This window comes from Trichoderma atroviride, chromosome 7, assembly GCF_020647795.1.
Source record: "Trichoderma atroviride chromosome 7, complete sequence".
Lineage (NCBI taxonomy): Eukaryota > Fungi > Ascomycota > Sordariomycetes > Hypocreales > Hypocreaceae > Trichoderma > Trichoderma atroviride.
Genome location: NC_089406.1, coordinates 3,860,125 through 3,881,846, shown reverse-complemented (window position 1 = coordinate 3,881,846; position 21,722 = coordinate 3,860,125). Strand labels below are relative to the sequence as shown.

The 21,722-nt window shown below is 47.4% G+C and overlaps 10 protein-coding genes across 10 annotated transcripts; 4 read left to right on the top strand and 6 right to left on the bottom strand.

The window, feature by feature from the left end:
* Nucleotides 1–201: 201 nt before the first annotated feature.
* On the top strand, nucleotides 202–1,254 carry TrAtP1_013315 (uncharacterized protein; the record flags this gene model as incomplete). Its single annotated transcript, XM_066115863.1, has 1 exon — nucleotides 202–1,254. One exon carries the CDS (start codon nucleotides 202–204, stop codon nucleotides 1,252–1,254), a length of 1,053 nt encoding a protein of 350 aa, XP_065971963.1.
* Nucleotides 1,255–1,338: 84 nt separating this feature from the next.
* On the bottom strand, nucleotides 1,339–2,253 carry TrAtP1_013314 (uncharacterized protein; the record flags this gene model as incomplete). Its single annotated transcript, XM_014088226.2, has 1 exon — nucleotides 1,339–2,253. The coding sequence occupies one exon, from the start codon at nucleotides 2,251–2,253 to the stop codon at nucleotides 1,339–1,341; it is 915 nt and encodes a 304-aa protein (XP_013943701.2).
* A 21-nt stretch (nucleotides 2,254–2,274) lies between these two features.
* On the bottom strand, nucleotides 2,275–2,571 carry TrAtP1_013313 (uncharacterized protein; the record flags this gene model as incomplete). Its single annotated transcript, XM_066115862.1, has 1 exon — nucleotides 2,275–2,571. The coding sequence occupies one exon, from the start codon at nucleotides 2,569–2,571 to the stop codon at nucleotides 2,275–2,277; it is 297 nt and encodes a 98-aa protein (XP_065971962.1).
* A 1,228-nt stretch (nucleotides 2,572–3,799) lies between these two features.
* Nucleotides 3,800–5,961, top strand: TrAtP1_013312 (uncharacterized protein; the record flags this gene model as incomplete). The annotated part of the gene is made up of 6 exons (XM_014088881.1): nucleotides 3,800–3,940; nucleotides 4,002–4,528; nucleotides 4,586–5,030; nucleotides 5,093–5,351; nucleotides 5,423–5,587; nucleotides 5,666–5,961. 6 exons carry the CDS (start codon nucleotides 3,800–3,802, stop codon nucleotides 5,959–5,961), a joined length of 1,833 nt encoding a protein of 610 aa, XP_013944356.1.
* A 1,341-nt stretch (nucleotides 5,962–7,302) lies between these two features.
* Nucleotides 7,303–9,078, bottom strand: TrAtP1_013311 (uncharacterized protein; the record flags this gene model as incomplete). The annotated part of the gene is made up of 4 exons (XM_014088880.2): nucleotides 7,303–7,731; nucleotides 7,800–8,085; nucleotides 8,136–8,384; nucleotides 8,447–9,078. The coding sequence occupies 4 exons, from the start codon at nucleotides 9,076–9,078 to the stop codon at nucleotides 7,303–7,305; spliced, it is 1,596 nt and encodes a 531-aa protein (XP_013944355.2).
* A 194-nt stretch (nucleotides 9,079–9,272) lies between these two features.
* On the bottom strand, nucleotides 9,273–9,506 carry TrAtP1_013310 (uncharacterized protein; the record flags this gene model as incomplete). The annotated part of the gene is made up of 1 exon (XM_066115861.1): nucleotides 9,273–9,506. The coding sequence occupies one exon, from the start codon at nucleotides 9,504–9,506 to the stop codon at nucleotides 9,273–9,275; it is 234 nt and encodes a 77-aa protein (XP_065971961.1).
* Nucleotides 9,507–10,125: 619 nt separating this feature from the next.
* TrAtP1_013309 (uncharacterized protein) lies at nucleotides 10,126–13,021 on the bottom strand. Its single transcript, XM_014088233.2, has 5 exons — nucleotides 12,854–13,021; nucleotides 12,271–12,803; nucleotides 11,668–12,210; nucleotides 11,219–11,615; nucleotides 10,126–11,164 (listed from the first exon to the last, which is right to left on the bottom strand). Exons 2-5 carry the CDS (start codon nucleotides 12,527–12,529, stop codon nucleotides 10,414–10,416), a joined length of 1,950 nt encoding a protein of 649 aa, XP_013943708.2. The 5' UTR covers nucleotides 12,530–12,803; nucleotides 12,854–13,021; the 3' UTR covers nucleotides 10,126–10,413.
* A 335-nt stretch (nucleotides 13,022–13,356) lies between these two features.
* TrAtP1_013308 (uncharacterized protein) lies at nucleotides 13,357–14,465 on the bottom strand. The gene has a single exon (XM_014088879.2). It carries the CDS (start codon nucleotides 14,377–14,379, stop codon nucleotides 13,489–13,491), a length of 891 nt encoding a protein of 296 aa, XP_013944354.1. The 5' UTR covers nucleotides 14,380–14,465; the 3' UTR covers nucleotides 13,357–13,488.
* A 288-nt stretch (nucleotides 14,466–14,753) lies between these two features.
* On the top strand, nucleotides 14,754–15,582 carry TrAtP1_013307 (uncharacterized protein; the record flags this gene model as incomplete). Its single annotated transcript, XM_014088878.2, has 2 exons — nucleotides 14,754–14,812; nucleotides 14,859–15,582. 2 exons carry the CDS (start codon nucleotides 14,754–14,756, stop codon nucleotides 15,580–15,582), a joined length of 783 nt encoding a protein of 260 aa, XP_013944353.2.
* Nucleotides 15,583–16,606: 1,024 nt separating this feature from the next.
* Nucleotides 16,607–20,625, top strand: TrAtP1_013306 (uncharacterized protein; the record flags this gene model as incomplete). Its single annotated transcript, XM_066115860.1, has 17 exons — nucleotides 16,607–16,982; nucleotides 17,042–17,079; nucleotides 17,176–17,904; nucleotides 17,985–18,111; nucleotides 18,185–18,204; nucleotides 18,290–18,305; nucleotides 18,377–18,447; nucleotides 18,533–18,779; nucleotides 18,850–18,865; nucleotides 18,936–19,017; nucleotides 19,086–19,272; nucleotides 19,337–19,596; nucleotides 19,738–19,859; nucleotides 19,912–20,227; nucleotides 20,290–20,355; nucleotides 20,433–20,494; nucleotides 20,565–20,625. The coding sequence occupies 16 exons, from the start codon at nucleotides 16,607–16,609 to the stop codon at nucleotides 20,451–20,453; spliced, it is 2,694 nt and encodes an 897-aa protein (XP_065971960.1). The 3' UTR covers nucleotides 20,454–20,494; nucleotides 20,565–20,625.
* Nucleotides 20,626–21,722: the final 1,097 nt, after the last annotated feature.

Below are 21,722 nucleotides of genomic sequence, written 5' to 3'. Positions count from 1 at the left end.
ACTGATAAGGGACATATCGGCTACAATGAAGAAGCCGTAATACAGATGGCAAGAGGTTTAGCGCCAAGGCTATCATATGTGTACATGGCTAGTAGAGGGCAAGGTGGCACTATTCAGTTGTCCCAAGCCTACAAGTTACACCGGCATTCCGGTAAGCCAGAATGGAAGGGATTCTACATCAATGACGGCCAAGCAAGCGATATGGTACATGGTCGGGGAAGTTTACACACCCTTTACTTTGAAGTAACTTCAAAGCTACGCATTCATCAGTGGTGTGGCTATACCGACTTCAGCAAGCTAACAAAACTGCACCTGGGAGATACTGCGATTGATGCAGTACAAGTCCTAGCTACTATTGGAGAGGGTGGTGGACTTTCTTCCCTTTCCTCTCTCGCTTTGAACCCTGACGCAAAGAATGGGGAACAAGCAATTGCTGCTGACGGGTTCGTAAGTCGGTTATTGCGAGCTATCAAACCGCAGCAGTGCCTGGAATTGGGGAAAAAGATTGGAGATGGTGCCTGGCGAGCAGTGACTGATCATCACGGCAGCTCTCTTCGGGAGCTTCGTTTTGTCCCAGCTCGGCGATCTGATGGTACTGATGCCGATTCTTTTGTGCTCTCCTGTGATAAGATACGACTACTTTCACAAAACTGTTCACGCCTAGAGAAGCTGGAGCTACGTGTATTCCGAAGTCGTGGTGATGAAGACGAAGTTGACATCTATCGAAGTCTTGGCCGGCTTCCACGATTGAAACGCATCTCTCTAATCCTCGAGTGCTCTGTCATCAGTTATCCTGATGTAAGGCCCGGAGAACCATTTATTGACATGGGTGGCTGGGAGATCCCCGTTAGCATTTACCGCGCAGCGCTCATTAATAACGCCGTGGATTCGGTCCTTGCTCAATCCATCTTCGAGACGATGGCTACAACGAGGGCGCACGCTGGCGGCTGTTCTCTGGTCACCCTCAAACTAAAAATCGATGGCGCTTGCCATTTTGGGCTGATCATGGCCGATAGTGAAACGAGGATCCCTCTGGAATGGGTCGGACAGAGCTGGCTTGTTAGAAGAGATTCTCCAGACGGAGACATAGTTGTTCAAAACATTAACTCTCTTGTTGATGATATGGATGTGTTGAAGGATGATTTTCCTGAGCGTGATGATCTAAAAGCCGTCTGGGTAGACGTATGGCCAGGAAGCCCTGGTGATCGAAGGAATCAGTGGCATAGCTTCCCTCTAGTTGGATCAACAAATTGAAAAGAGGTATTTATGTAAACTCTAGTAAATACAAAATATATGAGCTGGCCTATGGAACCGGGAAAACAAGAAATTACAACTATACTAGATCAATGAAGTAAGCCCTGGGCCAATTGCAAGCCATTCATCTACAAAATCGAATATTCCTGATCTTGCATATAAGAAAGAAACCCGTATGTATGGTAAACTCTCCCCAAATCCATCAGTTTGCGTCTCTCTTGGTTTAGTAATAATCGAATCACGAATCCGCATCTCATCAAGAGGAACAGATGTGCAAGCATTGGGAAGCTCTTCTTTGTCAAATGCCTCAAGGCTAATGCTATGCTCCAGTTCTATAACGCGTCGACCGGTTGCAGACATGGCCGAGAGATCCCATAAATTTTCTTGGCACGTTGCAAGATAAATCATCGAATGGAAGGCCCTGCGTCGAATACCCAAATCTCGGCACTTGATTACCACTAGATACAAGACAGGCATATAGCCCATCCCAAAGGTAAACTTGGACTTCGAGTGCAAGGCTTGTACAGGAGGGAGCATCGAGATAATGTCTTCTGCAGCATCTACGACTGCCTTGAAGGATGCCAGTTGGTCATCATAACCCATTTCTGTCTTGTCAAGGGCGCTTGCCACCCATATCTTGGAGACAAGGCCTTTCATGAGTGTTCCCAAGTACGCGGCTTTAGTGTCATGGCAAGTAGGCGGGTACGTTTCTCTGAAGACGGAGAAGTCAAGAAGCCATTGATTCAGCGCAGCAAGTATGTCGAACTGTTCTTTATAAAGATTATCGGGAAAATCTATGCTGTACATGATTCCTTGTCTGTATGTGTCGCTGGAGCGTATGAATCGGACGGACCGTGCCTGGAGGAGGTCTAAAGCAAAGAGGCCTTCTTCAAGTGTAGTATATGGAGCTGTAGTACCAATCACCAGATCGCTTAGAGAAGGAAACGTGGTGATAGTGCGACCAAAAAAGAAGGGGAAAATGCTTAGTCGGACAAGCATAGGTGTAAGTTTCTCACGAACCTAGGGTGTCATGATTGCGGTATTCAAGATCGATATGCCATGTCGGCAGTGTTCGATGGCGGCGGGTGCATTCTTCTGCAAGATCTCTACGCATACGAAAAGAATGCACAAGAATAGCATTGTGAACTCAGTGTTTGACTTGCTAGTGAGGCGTGACAGGGCCTGGTTGTAATGGCCTAGGGCAAATCGACCGCCAGTGTAGTCAAGGGCATCCAACCGACCATTCCTGAGCTGCTCGTAGATGGAGCTAATAGCGATTACTGCATGACGAACAGCGGGCTCTTGCTGGTAAACCATTGGGACGAGGCGTGTCCAGAATTCCTTATCATAGTAATTCGATATGCTCGGAGCAGCCACATGCAGAAAAAAGTCAAAGGCTCTACCTTCCCGATTGCTGCGACCAGTTCTCGGAGTAGGGATAATGGCACTTGAACTTAGAAGCTCATCCCAAGAACAGGCCCCGTACACCTCGGGGGGGTAGCCATCACAATTTCTCCGAGTACTCGTGCACCTCAAACAGTGAGGCTTAGTTTCATCGCATTTGACCTTTCGTATCCTTGTATAAGACATTAGTCAATGGCTCGTGTTACAGTATTGCTTTCTGAGTATACGCAAGCAATCAGACGTACTTGCATGTAAAACATCCTGTCTTGACTTTTTGCAATCCTTTCCTAGGCATCTCAATGGTTGAATGAAGAGACAGAGCCGATTGAACAAGTGGGGCGGATCCGAAGCACCATATGAAATGTTTTGGTAACGTCAAGCGTGTCAACCAGGCAGGCTATGCAGTGGGCTGGACAAGACTTTTAATTGCAAAAGCCCCTATGCTTAGCAAAATATGTACAGCTCAGCCATGGCTAGTAAGCACTATGTCTGTTTTAGTTACATTGGAGAGTGTAGATCTTGTGAGAAAGTGGGGCAAGTCCGAGTTAGTTGATACCTGTAGGGCATTTAAACAAGGGTTACTTCATGCTAATTGTCAAGCTTAAGCTTATCTCGGAAGCGGCTTACTATAGCAAGAGAACTTCAATAATAACTAAGTTGGTATCTTGGACTGTAACAACACTTTATCGAAATGCATAACAAGTTCATCTTGTATTCCGGTTTACATCAATAGCTATTGAATCTATTTTGATATGGAATAAGCTTCATTGAGTGTAAAGTAAATACTTCTTATTAGCAAACAAGAAAGTTATTACATGTTGTGTTCTGCCAACAACAGACAAAGTAAGCCAAAGAAGCAAGAACAAGAATCAAGTGTTACATATTAACTTTACAAGCTTGGCTATGGACAAGGCATAAGACACATAGCCGCTTCCTTTGTTACCGATTCTGCCCACATAGCCGCCCCCTATCCAAGATTATTATAGAAACTGCTAGGACAGCTTTCTCTAAAACAGATGATCCCTGTTGCAAGAATTTGTTATAAGATAGGTCTCTCCTCTTGAGATTTGCAGTACTCAATTCACTTCCTATACATCTCATTGCTTACTTTCTCCAGCGCATCTGAGCTATTTCACATACCATGTATCTTGATACAGCATTCGGCCTTGGGCTGTTTCTTCTGTCGCCGCTTGCATCAGCTGTATTGCTTCCGCCAACTCCTGAGGGTTTGATAACCATCCCGAGTCGCTCATTCCCTGGCATATCCATCTCCTATAAGCAGGTAAGCTTCCATATCTCAAAACTGTCTCTATTCACTATTGCTAACACGAAAGCCTGAACAGACTCAGATCTGCGAAACAACTCCAGACGTTAAAGCTTTTAGTGGATATATTAACCTCCCTCCTAATCTCATTCCGGGTCAAAATTATCCTATCCACTCCTTTTTCTGGTTCTTTGAGGCGCGAAGTAATCACCCTGAGAATGCGCCCCTCTCCCTTTGGCTGCAGGGTGGACCAGGTTCACCGTCAGTCGCAGCAGCATTAGGTGAAAATGGTCCATGTTCTGTCCTTTCTGACTCGAAGAGGACAATGCTGAACCCGTGGTCGTGGAATAATGACGCCAATATGCTATATCTAGATCAACCGGTCCAGGTTGGCTTCTCGTATGACTCGCTTGTCAACGGTACTATTAATGAGCCGCAGTCGCCTTTCACGGTTACTGCAAAGAATCTCTCTCTCGCAGATTTCTCTCAAGACACACTAACCGCCGTTCCAGGGACATTTGCGTCCCAGAACGTTGCCTCTACAGCCAATACAACTTTCATTGCTGCACGAGCGAGCTGGTATTTTCTGCAGACGTGGATACAAGAGTGAGAATCCCATTTCCCAACTGTTACCAGTAATAACCGTCTGACACAGCGTGACAGGTTTCCTGAATATAAGCCAAAGCACAACCGTCTGAGCCTCTGGGGAGAGTCGTATGGTGGCCACTACGTTCCCACCTTGGCTGGCTATATTGCCTCTCAGAATGAGCTTATTGCTACCAAGAATGTCAAAACGGCAGCCGCTGTCCCATTGCACATCGATGTCGTCGGTTTGGTCAACGCTTGTATAGATAACAGCATTCAGACGCCTCTATACCCGGTCTTTGCATATGATAATACCTATGGGCTACAGCTTATCAACAATACCGAATACCAGGCCGCTCTAGCCGCTGTGCCTCAGTGTCTCAATCTGACTGACAGTTGCCGAGAGCTGGCTGAGGAGCTGGACCCAGAGGGTTGGGGAAATGATAAGAGAGTTAACCAAGCTTGTGAGGCTGCATATAAGTTCTGTTTTGGACCAACGCTGCAGCCCTTTAACTCCAAAGGGGTAAGAATATATATATATAAACTCACCCACTCTAGCGAACGCAAATTGCTAACAGGTGGTAGCATGACTTGTTTGACTTCACTCAGTTGACGCCAGACTCATTCCCGCCAAAGTTCGCCGCAGGTTATCTAAACTCGCGCCAGGTGCAGCTCGCGCTGGGCGTGCCGCTTAATTTCACAGGCCTTTCGACTGCTGTGGCCCAGGCATTTGTAGAGACAGGCGACTTCATCCGGGGGCATAATCTCGAGCTCCTTGGAGATCTGCTCAATAGCGGTGTTAGGGTCGCGCTTGTCTATGGTGATAGGGACTATCAGTGCAACTGTCAGTCTATTTCTATTCAACATCATTGATTGTGAAGAAGCATTCTGCTAACAGAATCCGCTTTCTCTCAGGGCTCGGCGGTGAACAAATTAGCTTGGCTATCCAATCATCGTCATCTGCGGGTTTCCGCGCCGCAGGGTATGCCAGCATCAGCACCAATGACAGCTACATTGGCGGCGTGGTGCGCCAGCACGGCAATCTGTCGTTTTCGCGAGTCTTTGATGCAGGGCACCAGGGTATGCTTCGACCTCTCTTTTCTTTGTCCCCTCCGCACCAAGTATATTGCACTGGCTAATGTATTCTCTTCCTTCTAGTCCCGTACTACCAGCCTGAGACGGCCTACCGTATCTTCTCACGCGCTATGGCTGGCGCTGACATCGCGACAGGACAGATTCTCACCGAGGCCAACTACTCTACCGCAGGGCCTAGCAGCAGCTTCTGCATTAAAAATACAGTGCCGCAACCGCCAAAACCGCTGTGCTATACGTGGGATGTTCTGGAAACTTGCACGCCACCTCAAGCAGCGCTACTAGCTAACGGGACAGCTATTGTACGGGACTTCATTATGGTGGGATATGTGCTCCCGAACGGGACTGAGGTTATATACTAAGAAAGAGAGACAGTTCTGATTTTCTCTCTTTGTATTCGCAGGACTTGATCAATTTCTTTCCTGTTTAGTTAGTTTATTTTATTTATTTCCCCAGCTATTAATATTATTGTCTTTTGTGGCACGTATACTTTCAGCCAGTTGTTTAGCTCGTAGGAAGCGACACGCATTGTAACGCGCGTCAAGCGTCTCCCGGCCTAGATGCGGGAAAGTTTCGCCCCCACTCCGAGCTCCGACTGTATCTAGTCCGATACACCGAACATACACGGCCTCATGAGTCCGGAGGTTTCCCACACAGCCCCTGCATTAAGTATAAATGAGTGCCTACGCTCTGCTTCTCGAAAAGGGCCGATATACTATAAAATATCATTCAAAGCTTCAACTACAAGACCTACCCTTCGAATTGAACTATAATTAACATGGCCATGCCTGCGACACAACTGCCTTCATATTGGGAGCAAGCAGAGCTCACGGTTTCCTCAAACGATGCCAAAGACTTTCTTTCAGTATACTCGGAATGCTCAACTGCTCACACGGTGCCAAGATCGCTTGACCAATCACCACGAATGAAGCTACACAGCATTAAATCAGCCATCTGGTCCTTCATGAAAGGTAAGCTTAGCTTCGTCTTCATAACCCCTCTACTACAAGAAATTTTACCAATTCCATAGTAGGTGATATTTACTACAAACACCATCCAGCTTTCACACGGGATAGATACTTCAACGCCATGATGAAGGACCAGAGAATGAACAGCTCATCGTTAGGGTCATGAAATGCTGGGTGGCATGGAGAACTAGGAAATGAGCGATCGGAGGCGGTATAGCGAGCAACAGCCGGCGAGAGACGTACGAAGAGACAATACATTTATTTGTTCAAGTAAGGAGTATAGCCTCGTGGTTCAAACTATTCCGAGACGAATGTTCCAATGTAGCAACTGTGGGTAGACAGATCTTCTTCCAAGTCTGCCAAGTCACATCCAACTCTGTGGCCGCCTTTCTCATCTGCTTTTCCTACGGCACCATCCATATAGCCTGTATTCGTGTTTTTAATCCTTGGACGGAGCAAATTGAGTAGATCCCAAGATTATACCCGCTCCTTTGCGTAATTAAGCAGCCTCAATCATAATATAACTCTTCCGGTAGCTCAATCGTAATCCTGTAAATACCCAAGTTTGGTGCTGGTAATGTTATAGATTCGTTTTGTACTTGGAAGCAAGCGGCCCGCATTTAGCGTTTGTTCATTACCATATTTCTGATACATTGAGATGCTCGATTCAATTGATAATTGCTTATGATAGCCGCGGGCGCTGTATCACAGCTGTTGGCACTATCCTCATTGATATCACGGAACTTCCGAAGTTGAAATGTTAGATTCGAGCCACAGGTCTCCTTGTAAGCCCAGTGAGTCGAGCCACACCAGCCACTCGGAATCTTGGGCAGATTCACTAAGAATCTCTGGACTTGTAGAACTTGTGAGCTCGTTTTGATGCTCGTATTGACGCATCGTCAGCCCTTCAGACTTATCTCTGTGAATAGGCTCGGTATGGTTGAGGATTGAATCAAGACTTTTGGAAAAGATCGACTGAGCCTGCTTGCAGATTTGATAGTTGCTTTGCCCAAACTCGGCCCAAGAATCACAACATGTTATCAAGACGCTGATATCTTGGATTACGCTGCTTCTATCGAAGTTATGCCTTTCCACAGGATGTTGACTTTGTCGCAGAAGCTCCAGGACCAGAACGCTAGCACAGGGCATGGCATAGAAAACTAGCTGCATTATCTGTAAGTATCCGAAACTTGAGCTGGTTCAAGTTTTTTGTTGAAACCTTTGCCACTTACAGCCCATTCATGATCTGCCCTGTGACTATGCAGAAGGCCCCTTTTCCGGGTCGGTAAGAGAACAGTTTTGAGAATCTCGTGCGCAGTTTTTAACACACTCTCGCGACTCATTTCGCTGAAACTGGCAAGAAGATTATGCAAAAGAAACTCCGTGTAGAGATAATCCAGTCGTAGGAAGTGTAGTATTGTAATAGCCCTTGTTTGGCCTGCCCACTGCTGCGCTGTGTCGTATTTCAAATGTGACGGAACTGACTGCCAAGTGGACTTCAATTTCCGCAAGACGCGCCTGCATCTAGCGTTAGAATCGATTGACTTCGTATTAGTCGCATGACTTACCCTGCCTTTGCCTCCATGTTTGACGCTGCAGGCCCAAGTTTTAGCTCCAGAGCTTCTTCACGAATTATGCACAACAAAAGTCGTGCTCGCTCAACAGACACATGAAGTACGGCCTTATCCTTACTCCAACCATTGGCATCTAAATTCTGGCGAGCTTTGAGCAGCATTTCAGGTGTACCCATAAGAACAGAGTCTGCTATGTCAAGGGGCATTTCGACGAGACAAAAGTGACGACTAAGATGAACAGGCCTATAACCAGTCCACTGTCAGTAAAGATTATATGTGAATTGAACCTGGGTATAAGATCCTACCGCGACGTGAAACTAGCACACACTTTGTCGAGGTCATGGGCATGAGCGACCGCCCTTTTCCGAATCTCTGCCATGTAGAATGGCACAGAAGGATCATTCTGGACTCCTTTATACAAACCCAAGGCAAAAACGACTGACGACATGCTACCCACAAGCCGCAATGCATGGTACGAGTCGTCACCAAAGCACCATGTGGCGAGTAAGACTGTGAGCATAATGAACCAGAGAGTAAGATCGTTGATAGCTCCCATAGAGCCGCAAAACGATTCGCATTGGATACAAGCTTGGAAAGCCTTGTGCATCAAATTTTTGCGGTCGGTTTTCCATGTTTCAGGGGCGGACAGGCTGAAAGATTGATCCTTTTCTTCGCCAAGGTATATTCCGATGTGGGCACAGTACATGCCAATCATCTCCCAGCGCAAACCCTGGGTTGAGAATGCCGAGTCCAATGCACCAGAAGCCGCGGAAGGAGGAAAGACAGGAGGTAATGAGGTTCGCTCGAATATGGCTTCGGATATCGATGCTAGGTTCAGAGCCGAGCGATGATTTAACAGAGCTTGTATGCTGTTGTTCGTTGCGGTCCATACTGCCTTGACAAGAGGCCCATGAGTGCATGGCTCTGTCTCGGACATCGAGAAGCGTTTGAAAGGCTCGCCAATTTCAGTAACAAGTTCCAAAATATCGTTCAGTAATTTTGCTCCTTCGGAAATTGTTTGTTGATTAGGTGAAGAAGGCTGAGGTAAGGCGACACCAGTCCTTGTCAGGGCGGTATAAGAGGGTTGCGGGCGAGGAGTACTTGGATCAGCAAAGGACATCAAGTTCGTGTTCATATTGATGAGCTCGTAAGGACTTGAAGTTCCTGCGATAGACCTGGGAATCTCCGGTTGATCGGCCGTCTCCCGGTCGCTTTGAGGTGTGGCCTGTTTCGCTGTCGGAGCTGGGTGGTAGTGGCATTGTTGCTCTGGCCGGCGGCGGCGCGCACACCTCCCGCATATTGGTCGACTGTGATCGCATCGAAGTTTGGACTTGCGGCATGGCTCACATGCGGAAAGTTGCCCATTGCGTCGGACCCTATCAGTCATCATGAGTCGCTCTTTGCGTGAAAGGGTGAGGAAAGGTACTGGTCGCGTGAAGAGGACTAGCGGGGTCGGTCCGAAAAGCTCAGCTGGACGGACTCCGACCCTTGGTACTTTTAGCTAGGGCTTTGGTGGCCAGGTCCGAACTTAACAACGCCAGGTCCGAAGCCGATCAAGTTCAAGTTAATACAGCTGGCTAAGCAGACTTGTTTTTCCTTCTACAACATAAATTATCTCCGAGCGGCCCTGAATGATTTTATCTTTAAGCTCTTATCCTCCTCTAGTAATTAATAATACCTAAATATTTACTTTTGCTGACCACTTGTATGTTTTTAAGAAGGATTCTGCTTAGCTCATTAAAAATGTCCACCCTAAAGCTAAACGCAACATCCGAAATGTTCTCTGACAATTACCAAGTGACATAAATTACTTGATTAGCACTTTAGAATCAAGGCTTATTTTCCTTTTCCGTCTCTGTTGAAGAGTATGTGGCAGCCCCTGGTTATATTTGCTGACATTTAAGTTCGATGTTGGTTAAAAGTTAGACATGTGTAACCAACTTGGAGTTAGTGTGCGAATTGGCTTGGTTTTTTAGACATGTGTAGTAAGTGATCTTTGGTAGTATTCTTGAGTAGTTGCTGAGGATAAATCTGATACTAATCTTTGATGCCGAGTCTAAGTAAAGCCGAAATCTACAACACCCCTTCAATATCCATAGCCCAATAAAGTTTTTCATTAATTATCACCTTATGATTCAGACAAGCCATTTCTTGCGGCTACGTGGTTATCAGTGTTCATAGAGTAGCATGCGATGAAAAAAAAGCTACACTCATTGCATCTCCAGCTACACTCACTCATTGGAGCAGTACTTTTGATGTCATCTACTACAGGCTAGAAAGAAATATCCTGTAAGAAATCTGCCTGGTCCATGTCGAAGCCAAAAAGGGGATCGAAGTCGAAGTTCATATCCGTAAACAGGCTGTCAATTCCATGGTCAGTAGGCAAGGACGTAGGATTGGCCTGCTCACACGAGCCATCGTTGCTGAATGTCATAGCAATATCGGGATGAGAGGTCGTAGTTGTTGCTGAATCCGTCGTCGCCACTCCCACGACATTAATATTGTCTTGAGACCGAAGAGACTTCGGAGCAGCTTTATCAAGAGCATCTCTATTCAACTGGCATCCAGAATACATACCCAGCGCTCCACTGTCGTATTGTGAAGACGATTGGCCGTCATTATCGCGGGTACCGGTAAGCACACCTCCAACATTTACGTTTAGACGCCGCATCAAGTTGACTAAGATGACCATCGAACGTCTTGGTGCGTGACAAACTCTTTGATGTTCGGATAGTATCTCGAGACAGTTCTGGAGACGGTTATACGCTTCTGAAGCCGGAGGCTTTTCTGCCGCTATGCGTACATGAATCGTTGCGCTCACGTATGTTGCATATGATAGAAAATATGGCGGAGATTTTATACACCAGTATTTTTTGTAACGTCGAAGCACCGTATCAATGCGCGATGCAGCATTTTCGCAGAGGGAAGAGGCGTGATAGGTAGGCGAGCGTGTTGTGGACGAGAGGTGACCTTCGGAGACGAAAGGACGGTGAAGCAGGATGACCAACGCGTAAAACATTGACCTAATAACAGTCAGATATAAAAGAGAATTATAGGTAGATTAAGCAGGTACTGACACTAAAGATAGAGTATGCGGAAGAGCCATTGTGTCAGCCGTAGTCTTGTCATCGAATTGGATCTTCAAATGCTCGGGGGATGAGTCCCTCCATTGAATCAATTGAGCATGCAAAGCGAGAGACATTTCGTATAACTCGTCATTGTCTCTACGCAAGCTCTCCTCTGTGTACAAACTGGCGAGGATGCGATCAGCGATGGTGCTCAGCTTACACAGGTGCACAAATGTCGAGCCGCTGTGCATTGGTAAATCGAGTGTTTGAGCAACTTCAGAGTAGCCTATACTATTAGAAAGCTCAAGTTCTTCGTATTCGTCCAGGAAAAGCATGGGGACACTGCAGTCCATGTCACGGAGACGAGCTGGGCGCCCTTGGTAGATGGACTGAACTTTGTCCAAGACTGGGATTATATATCAGATGGAGCCTGCAAAAAAGTGAGAAGAAAGCCATACCAAAGGCGGACCAGAATACTCTGCGTCGTATCTCTATGTCTTCCGGCGAAAGCGACTTTTTAAACGAAAGTGGCGGGGTCTCAGAATGAATGCCTAGGTCGATCATCATATTCGTGGCAATACCCAAGTAGTGCCACGAAAGACTCCTCTCATCGCACCATGAAAACAGTGTATCCGACATGAGAAGCAGCGCTTGAATCGTTGGAATGCTACTCTTGCACAAAGTTTGTGTCCCACGACCAAACAATAAATCCTCAGCCTTTTGACGAAACCGACGACCATGATGACAAATGTCAGAGTCATCACATGTACCGCCTACCTCAGGCACATGCTTAGAAGCGTGAAAGAATATTGAGTATAAAAGTAGCGGAGAAAAATATGTTCCTTGGCAGGCCATGTCGCGCATGAAAGACGGTCGATAGATGATGGATCCGATAGCATGTTGGCGGTTCCAGAAGACTGAGAGTAGTCTCATGCCCAGAGACGGGTCGGTGTCTGCAAAAGATAATTTGTTCGAGCGGAGATTAATTGGTTCAAGTTGGCCTACGTTGAGTTAATGCGGCAATATTTTCGTGGGCATGAGTGCGACGAAGAGCGACTTACGCTGCTTGGCAGCCTCAGCTAATAGTTGCGTTTTTATGGAGACATCTACCTGGCTGGCTGCGGTTGCCTCTTTCGTAGCCGGATATTGCTCATCAAACATGGCGTTCGAGGACCTGTTAAAGTCTACCTTTCTCGATTCCCCAGCGTCAAGGCCATTCGAAGTACTATTGCGCCCTTGATCATGCAGCAATGGCGTGGAGGTGTCGGACTCCTTGGGTGACAGTATCCCAGAGCGCACAGGGTCTTTCGAACTAGGCATTTCCACGTGAGTCTGCTCCTCTCCGATCTGCCTCTGTTCAAGCGATCGTAAAGCTTCTGCCTCTTGACGTAGCCTCGCATTCTCCTCCTCTAATTGGCGAATCCGCAAATTTGAAGGTCCACGTCAAATCAGCAAATGTAGTTCAAGAGTTACTGGACTTGTAAAGCCAGAGGGTTGCCATATACCTTTCTTTCGTCACTCGTGTTGTATATTTACACTCTCTGCCATGCGTTGTGCAGTTTCTACAACTAGGCCTTGCATTATCGCAGCCCAGCTAGACTTATTAGACCTTGATGAAATATTAACGAGGAACGAGGTGTGTACCTTTCTGTATCTACAAAAATCGCAGGCCACGTCAGCTCGCTGTTTGCTCCTCTGGAGTCTGAGAGAGCCAGGATTCGACATGACTGGTATCTATACCAGCATGAAACTATGTGTTCAGTGAAATGAGACTCAAACTGAGTGGAACGCGACTGACGAGTGATATTGAGCAGGGAAAATGCAGGCAATGGAGCATCATGTTCCGTCGCAAAGTGGGTCTTGTGTGGGATTGACGCCTAACACGGTGAACCTTTCGTTATAACGATATCACTAGGCCGGGGGACTGGGCAACTGCTGCTTGACTCACAGCCCAGCGAGGGTGTAAGCCCCTAATGAGATGAATTTGCTGTTCACGGAATACTGGCCGCGCAGGTTACACATGGAGAGCATCTCGCTTGCGTGATTAATCCATTGATGCGCAAGTACACAAGATTCAGTTGTTAGACAATCGCCATATTGCCTCTGCCTAGCTATTGTTTTGTATTACTGTCCATTATGAATAACTTGGTAAACTTGGTAGCAGGGCGCCAGCAATGTTTTACACAATGAACTGTGAAATTTAATGAAAGTTCGATGTAAGATCAAATTGCCGATTGGCATTGTCAAAAAGCAAAAAAAAAAGTTTTAATAAGCAACACTCAATCCAAGAAAGGACGCAGTGTCTCAGCCGACCGTCGCAATAACCCAGTATAGTACTCATCCGACAACACTCCCGACGCGTGGTCGAGAATGAATTGAAGTTGTCCTTTGGGCACTTCAATCTCCTCAGTTTCCAATTGTGTCGCGCCAAATTTTCCGATTGGTGTGCGATCAATTGGTGGCATACACTCTACCGCGAGAGCGCCATGATAATTTGCGTCCTTTAGCTCAGCCATTATCCTCTTCCAGTTAAAGTGGCCATCTCCAGCTGCAAGGCGGTTATGATCCGCAACATGGAAATCAACAATGCGATGCTTGGCCTTTTGTATTGCTCCATAGAGGTCTTTCTCTTCAAGCGCCAGGTGGAAAGGGTCGAAGGCAATACCACAGTCATACCCCACTGCATCTGCGAGGGCGAGCGCTTGGTCCACGCGATTAAGGAAGTATGTCTCAAATCTGTTCAAAGGCTCAATTCCGACTCGAATGCCCTTTTCCTTGGCCAGCTCGGCTACTTCACGCAGTCCTTCAACTACCCACTTCCATTCGTTTTCCGGTGTTGATGAAGGAACAAGCTTGCCAACGCGAGCCGGGACAATAGTGACAATTTGGCCTCCAAGTTCGGCAGCCATTGAGACAACGTCCTTCATATATTGGATGGTGTCTCTGCGATGTGCGGGATCGGCAGCGGTAAGGTCCCTGGTCCCATGTTGAAGAGTGACGGTACCCCAGCATTCGATATTGAATTCCCGCAAGAGCTGGCGAGTTTCTTCAACAGGGTAAAGGGAAGGCTCTCCCGCAAGCTCGATGCTCGTGTAGCCCAGCTCACTTATACGCTCCAGGGTGCGCCGAAGGGGTTCTGGGCGCATCCAAGTATGGGCGGAGAGATGCATAGTGAGTCTTTGAGTCAATTGATGGTCCAAATATAATGTTCAAAAATTTTTTATATTTCAAAAAAAAAAAGCAGAACAGCCATATAATACTAGACTCTACCTTTATAGTCTTTGTTTTCTTGTGAGCGGGATAAGAGACGCCGTCGGGATGGAAGACGAACGGAAAGTGGAGATCCGTTTTGCTGAATGTTAGTAACCACTGATACCTTTGACGGATCTATGTCTTCCGCCAGCATATTTATATAAGAGTTGAATACCAAAACGACATACTCAACCAGTTGTTAATACTCAGTAATTACGACACAATACCCTCTAAACCTTTCTTTTCTACCTGTTACTCCTGTGCTTGTCCGTCAATACACACTCATCTCACAATGGCAGTCCAGTGGCAAGACGATTCCATATTTGAACACTTCACCATCTTCGAAGAGACGTAAGTCACAAGTATCTAGATTTTCCAACTATCTGACACAAAGCAGATTCAAGACTGTAGGCTCTCACAGTATAATGGCAGCTGTCTTCATCCCGAAAGGCCTGGCACCAGGCGTTCACCCTGCTATCTTCCATTTCCACGGAGGGTTTCTCGTGAACGCGCATTCTCTATTCGCCCCTTTCTTTCCGATATGGGTTCTCAAATTAGCGCTGGAAAACAAGGCCATACTGGTTTCACCAGATTATCGTCTTCTTCCGTCTGAAAATGGCGTCGCTGATGTCTTGGAAGATTTGGAAGACTTCTGGCAGTGGAGTCGCAGCGATAGCTTTGCCAAGATGTTGCAAATCCACTCTTCTGGTCACTCACTCGATAATACTCGTCTGCTTCTTACCGGTAGTTCAGCTGGCGGCTATGCCGTAATGCAGGTGGCAATGACGCACCCAGATGACATAGCGGCCGTGGCTACATCATATCCGTTTGTGAACCCTAAAGATCCAATCATGTTTTCTGGCCCCAGAGATGATGAACCGACTATCATGTGCGTGGCGCGAGAGGAAATGCCATCAAGGACGTCTGTTCTAGAGTGGATTGAAGAGACGAAATACACAGTGGCGACCAAGGCTGGTTTTGAACGGACACCGTTTGCGGTGGCGGCGGCACAGTACGGAATATACTACTCGAAAATATTTGATCCTTGCGGTCTGAATCGACTTGAATTTATTCCAACAGAGCGCTTGCGAGCTGGCGCAAGATTGCCAAAGAAAATGTGAGTAATCCAAGCTTAAAGGTCAATGATTGAGTTTTACTAAATATTCTCGTAGCTGGATATTGCACGGGAGCGCTGACAGTGTTGTACACCTGCGAACTACACAGGAATTTGTTGATTTGATTGAGGAGAAGCTGCCTGATACTACAGTGAGACTTGATATAGCCAGTGGGGAAGATCATGCCTTCGATCACTTAAAGACAAGTTGGGAGTTGCATGCGATTGGGGCTCTTGATTTTGTGAAACAGTCGTGGCTAGAAACATAGCTATTCTTAGCACTATTTGTATATAATAGTAAAAGTTATAATCAGATACCTATTTTGAGCAAAGCTACGAAATTGAATTACAGTCAGCTGGCGGCTTGATAACACGATGCCTGAAAGTATTATATTCTATCAAGGTTGCCTACTTTAACTTGTTGTATCAACAAGTAAGTTGACCAGTCTTTGCTAACTGGTTAGTTGGTTCGTTCTACACTAGGTTTGGCTTACATTACAGGTCTGTTATTGTAAGTTCAAGAGTTGAGTTGTAACAAGTTAAACAAGGGCTAGTTTTGTTAGGATTCTGTAGAGCGGATCCTGCGGTGGCTCTATAGCGTAAAGGTAAGAGTTAAGGATAAATGTATGACCAATAAGCATGATCCTTCGATATACCCCTGCCCTCCTTAAGCAGGTGCCTAAAGGCTTGGGTTACATAGGTGCAAACTACAAACAAGGGCTGTTAGTTGTTATGGAAGCGCTGTGGAACGCACTTGTAAGATCAGCATAGAAAACAACACTTAAATCCTATGCAAACTCCGTGTCCGCGCACCCGCATCCCTTGCACGCCTGCACCATACTTATACTAAGTTGTAGACAGTTTCCGGTTTAAGCCAAGTGCTATTTACAAAGGAATACGCATGGCCCGATTGGATACGCAGTGATCAGTCGAACAGACAATATATAAAGGACCAGCACCTGGGCGTGATGGCGTAAGAGATCTTCAACAATACACGCTGAATCTTGTATTCTGTGCAACAGGCCCCATCTATGGCGCCCAAATTGCGTGTTTGCGCGGTGCTCTTGGCCCTTCAATCCGTCTCTGTTCTACCCACTCAGGTCGGCGCACAAGATGTCATATCGCCATGGAAGGATACCGCAACAGGCTTCGGACCAGATGTTGGTCTCGCCAAGACCTGGAATGCATCCTTTCCGCTGTTTGAAGGCATAACATCTTCACCGACCAACAACAGCGGTGCGAGTGGCAACGACGGGGTCGACCTCAGTCGCAGAGCCGCCAAGGACTTCTGGCTTAGGGTCATGCCCCTAGGTGCCTCTATCACTCAGGGCATACATTCGTCAGACGACAACGGCTATAGGAAGTGGATACGAGAGCAGCTGCGCTGGGAGGGTTGGCAAGTAAACAGTGAGTGATTCATGGCCCCAACTGACAAATGCTAAGTTACTGACTTATGCTGGCTATAGTGGTGGGATCAGGGCAGATTGGGACAATGAAAGACAGGGTAACCTTTGACCTAGGAGAAGAGGCCATCCTCCTCCTCCTTTGCCGCTACTTCCACTACTCACTATAGCACGATTATGCTGACTTTTGCATATAGGATCACGAAGGGCATCCCGGCTGGATCATTACCGAAGGCGGAGGGCATAGTGGCGTACAACAGGCCTGGGACGCCGCAAAATGGATGAAGCCTAACCTGGTCCTACTCAATGTCGGTACCAATGACTGTAGTTTCAATGTTGACTTGCCAAATGCTGGGGCTCGAATGCAGACTCTGGTTCAGAGCATTTTCGACGCTGTACCTGGCGTTGTTGTTATCATGTCAACCCTGCTTCCAAGCCCTGCCATCACAGACTGCGCAAAAGATCTGAGCGCCCAGTTCCGCCAGATTGTGCCCAAGATCCAGAACGGCAGGCTAGCCATCGCCGACTTCAACGCCGCTATGGATGTAACGACCATGTTCTCGGACGACCCTATCCATCCGAACGACTATGGGTACGAGTTCATGGCCTCTGTCTGGTGGCAGGCCATCAATGAAACTTCTTCTGCCCTATCAGCGCCGTTGGATAATGGCCAAGACGATTCCCAACCCACTGAGACTTGTGCCAAACAGGCCGGTGTCTCGCGCGGGCCCATCACTACGCAAAATGGTTCTGGCCACGATGACGGCATCTACGTCCACAAGTCAACTAGCAAGGGCGTCTTAGTTGACGGCAGGATCCAAAAGCCCACAGACAAGAACGAGTCTGATGCTATCCCTTCGCACATTTTCTTTGCCCAACTGACCAATATCAACGGTGTCGACCGAAGCGCGGCCTTGGATGACTGGGTAGGCTGCCTTTTCCCTCCACGCTTCTTTTTCTAGGGCCCATTGTGCCATGTTTGGATCATGCTTGCTAACCGCAACAGATTCGCATTTACCACAAGTCCGCCACGGATGGTACGAACGAGTACTGGTTCCGCGAGAATCTCGGCAACGGCAGCTTCGCGTCATCGGTGATGATGGACGTTCAGCAGAATTGCGATGGAGGACCGAGTAAGTTGTATACAATGTCGACCTCATAGGTTGGTTTTTAGACTCCTACTGATATAGTCTGCTTGTCTGTTAGATTATGCGTGGGCCGATTTTGTTCGTGGACCCTTCCCCAAGCTGTGTGCTTTGAGACCGCTATTTATCATAACATCTTACTAACTGCTTTTGTCTGGCGCTCCAGGATAATGATGGACTTGGTGAGATCATCTGTTTCGTAGGGCTATTCGCTGAACCGGAGCTGTGCTAACCACTGTCCTCTTTACCTTAGCCGATTTTTGGTGCATTGGGTCGGGCACGCAAATAACAGTCTCCCTTAATAAGGGAACAAGACCTCCCACGGTGAGCCAGCTACTTATTAATCCTGGAGCGATGCTTCTTCGAGAAGATGCGAGCAGCTGCTGATAGGAGGCATATTGGCTATTAGTTCGAGAACATCGGCGTCGTCGTCCCGGCGAGTGGAAATTTTACGCCAGCAGACGTTCGGATTGCTGATATAGACGGCGACGGAAGGGCTGATGTCTGTTTCATCCACGATAACGGCGACATTGGCTGTTCCAGGAACGGAGGCCAGGGAAGGAACTATTATTGGCAAGGCTTCTCCACCGACAGCGGCCTGCGAGAGACTGTCTTTACTGGCAAGAACAAGGGCGATAAGACCGGCGTTCGCCTCGGTATGGGACCCCACTCCCTTTCGATGTCCCTTCTGTTACTTTGGATCAAGCACTAACAGCTCATTGATAGCCGATCTAAATGGAGAGTATGTTGCGGTGTCATGTTGTGAACAGCCCTTCCTTGTAGGATCGCGGTACTGACTTGTGGTCAATTAGTTTCCGAGACGATTGGATGTGGGTTGGTGATCAGGGAGACGTCGATACGTGGATCAACCAGCGTGGATCAGGCGCTGGTATTGTACGCATGATCCTCATTACCCCTGTATTAGAGATTCTTCAGGTCGTCGAACTAATGAGGACGTATAGGTGCCGAGCTGGTCCGCGTCTGGCATTACGCATGCGGGCATGAACACACCTGGCGTACGCGAGCAGATCAAGTTTGGCCGGATCTACGGCTCGGGTCGACGTGATTACATCTACCTCCAAGAAGAGGATACTTACTATGACATGCTGGTGTGGGAAAATCAAGGAGCAGGAGGGACAAAACTGAAAGGTTTGGAGTGCCACCCCGTTTCATAATGAACCGATTAAGTAACAATCCTGGTTCTCTTTTCTAGGCGATGGGGTTTTCTATTGCGACATGACAGGCAGTGGGAGCGATGATTATGTCTGGATCTACATGGACGGTCACGCCGACTCGACCGACTTCTTTGCGAACATTCATTCCCCGCCAGACTGGGGCCATAGCATCTCCATCACGCTGTCAGTCCCAGGGCCGCGTGTGGGCATCCACTTGGCGGATTTTGACGGTGATGGAAGATGCGACGTGCTTGTGCAGAACAAAGCCACGGGAGCTCTGACTTTGTGGCGTAACGATGTATGTAACATCCACAGGAGACACTCCTTAACCCTTTTCAGCCCGTCCCCAGCCTTCTCAGCACGTGCCAGTGCTGGCTCACGAGATGAAGTCTTTACGTAACATAACGAATGGAGCAAGTGCTAACTCACAACAATAAAGTACGATGCAACCGCCAAGTTGCTCAAGTTTAGCAACCAGGGAGTGAAGTCGGGGAGTGCTAGCTGCACCCAGGGATGGGGCGTTGGCATCTTCGACCGTGGTATGCGGATTGCCGATATTGAGTATGAACAGCCACCACCATCCGTCTTGGATCTATGGCTAACGGCATTCTAGTGGCGATGGTCGTGCGGATATCCTCTGCTTGGAGCCTGATGGACGAATAACGGCTTGGCTGAATACAGCCACGGGGCTCCAAAATGTTGGCCAGGTCAAGTTCAGTGAGGGTTGGGACAGGGCCAATATACGCTTTGCTGATGTGGAGGCTTCGGGCCGGGCCGACCTCATCCACGTTGACAAGTACACAGGTGCCGCAACATTATTCAAGAATGACGGGTACCAGCCCAACGACGTTGACGCAAATGGAGGGAGCTCGTTCCACTGGACTAACCGTGGTGTTGTGTATTCACCAATAGACCGCGGGGAGAATATGGTATGTGATGTATCCATGTGCATATTACCACTACCGTTCAGAGTTAACAATTTTCTTTGTAGCACTTTGTGAACTTCGGGGGTCTCGGGCGGGCGGACCTTCATCATGTTTGGCCTGATAAGAACAATGTAAGCCGACCAAAGCACAGGAGCCCTGCTTATTCTCCTCTTGCTAGAGCGAGAGAATCTAACCAAGTGATTGACAGGCCGAGACTTTTTTTCAATGAGTGCCCTGGCGGAGGCAGTGGAGGCGATGACGGCCCTATCGGTAAGTTATCATTCTATGTGTAATTACAGCGTATCATGCCTTTGTACTCAACTAACTGACATGTGCTTAGTCGATCCGGGACTCCCAGCCTTGTAAATTATGTAGTAGCTATGTTAGTATTTTGAACCCGCTAATATATAAGATTCCTACTGATCATACATGTGTCAGACGGATACTCTCTTCAGCAAAGCAATCGCGGGAAGAGAGTACGGTTCCGTAATTTACCCTTGTTTGTATTCCACAAATTAATGGAACCTGAGTCTCGCTGTTGGGGGACACCTGCCCCGACGTCCCCAGGGAAGGAAGGACAAGGACAGTAGATCTTATATATAATGGCGTCAGACCCTAGATCTTATGAATATAGGATTTTTGATCCCCAGATGCATGACCCTGTGTTCTATATCGTAGGTTTCACGCCCCGGATCAGCTTCACCTTCGACGTCCACTGTTTGAAGCATGATACTCGCCTTCTCTCTGTTCATTTGTGATCACACGCTTCTGACCCGAGCTATCCAGTACAGTTGTCTGCTGGTTCCATATTCTGAGTTATCCATAGGTAGCTGAGGGCGGATTTTTAAGCACTTAACAACTACTACTCTCGACAACTTGGCATCCAACTTTGTTATTGGCCTCGTTCATGCCAACAGGGGGCCAAGCTACTTGATATCGGAGAGCCGCTCTCTCAAAGTGAAAGTACCGAAGCAAGCAACTCTACCCCACTCAAACAGAACTCGTTCTGATGGTAGTCCTAGCATGCAGTTAGCCTACCACGACAGTTGAATAGGAGCCATATTTGCAAATACTTCCAACAGGTGTTAACGACGGGGTTTCTCCCGATAATGTAACCCTTGACTTTCCTACCTTTTCCAGTGGTTTTCCAGGCTCAACCTGATTTCGGGGTCGTTTGCAGTGATATTCGACGCCGGTATCAACAGAACTGAATTCATCCTAGAATATTTGAACCTTTACGCTCTAAAATGTCTTTGCGGATACGGCTGTCTCAATGTCAAAGTAGCGCTGCGAAAGCGCTTCTCCTTAGATTGAGTCCATATCAGCAAAAATACACTCGCATGCCGTTGTTCTAATTCGCCGCACCTACATAAGCAGTTACTATAGAAATCCGTATGATTTCGTTGCTACTAGTGGCATAGGGGACACTGCGCATTTCGTATGCAGCAGCGCACTTGACAAACTTGTTCTTGAGTCCCAAGATAACGCCTTAGGTGAA

What these genes read in the sequence shown, in the direction of transcription:
- TrAtP1_013309 (XM_014088233.2), bottom strand. Translation starts at nt 12,529, where the DNA reads ATGCCTAGTTCGAAAGACCCTGTGCGCTCTGGGATACTGTCACCCAAG. An exon ending in AGTATTCTGGTCCGCCTTTG is followed by an intron (nt 11,616 to 11,667) that starts GTATGGCTTTCT and finishes ATATAATCCCAG; the next exon opens with TCTTGGACAAAGTTCAGTCC. An exon ending in CCGCATACTCTATCTTTAGT is followed by an intron (nt 11,165 to 11,218) that starts GTCAGTACCTGC and finishes GACTGTTATTAG; the next exon opens with GTCAATGTTTTACGCGTTGG.
- TrAtP1_013308 (XM_014088879.2), bottom strand. Translation starts at nt 14,379, where the DNA reads ATGCATCTCTCCGCCCATACTTGGATGCGCCCAGAACCCCTTCGGCGC.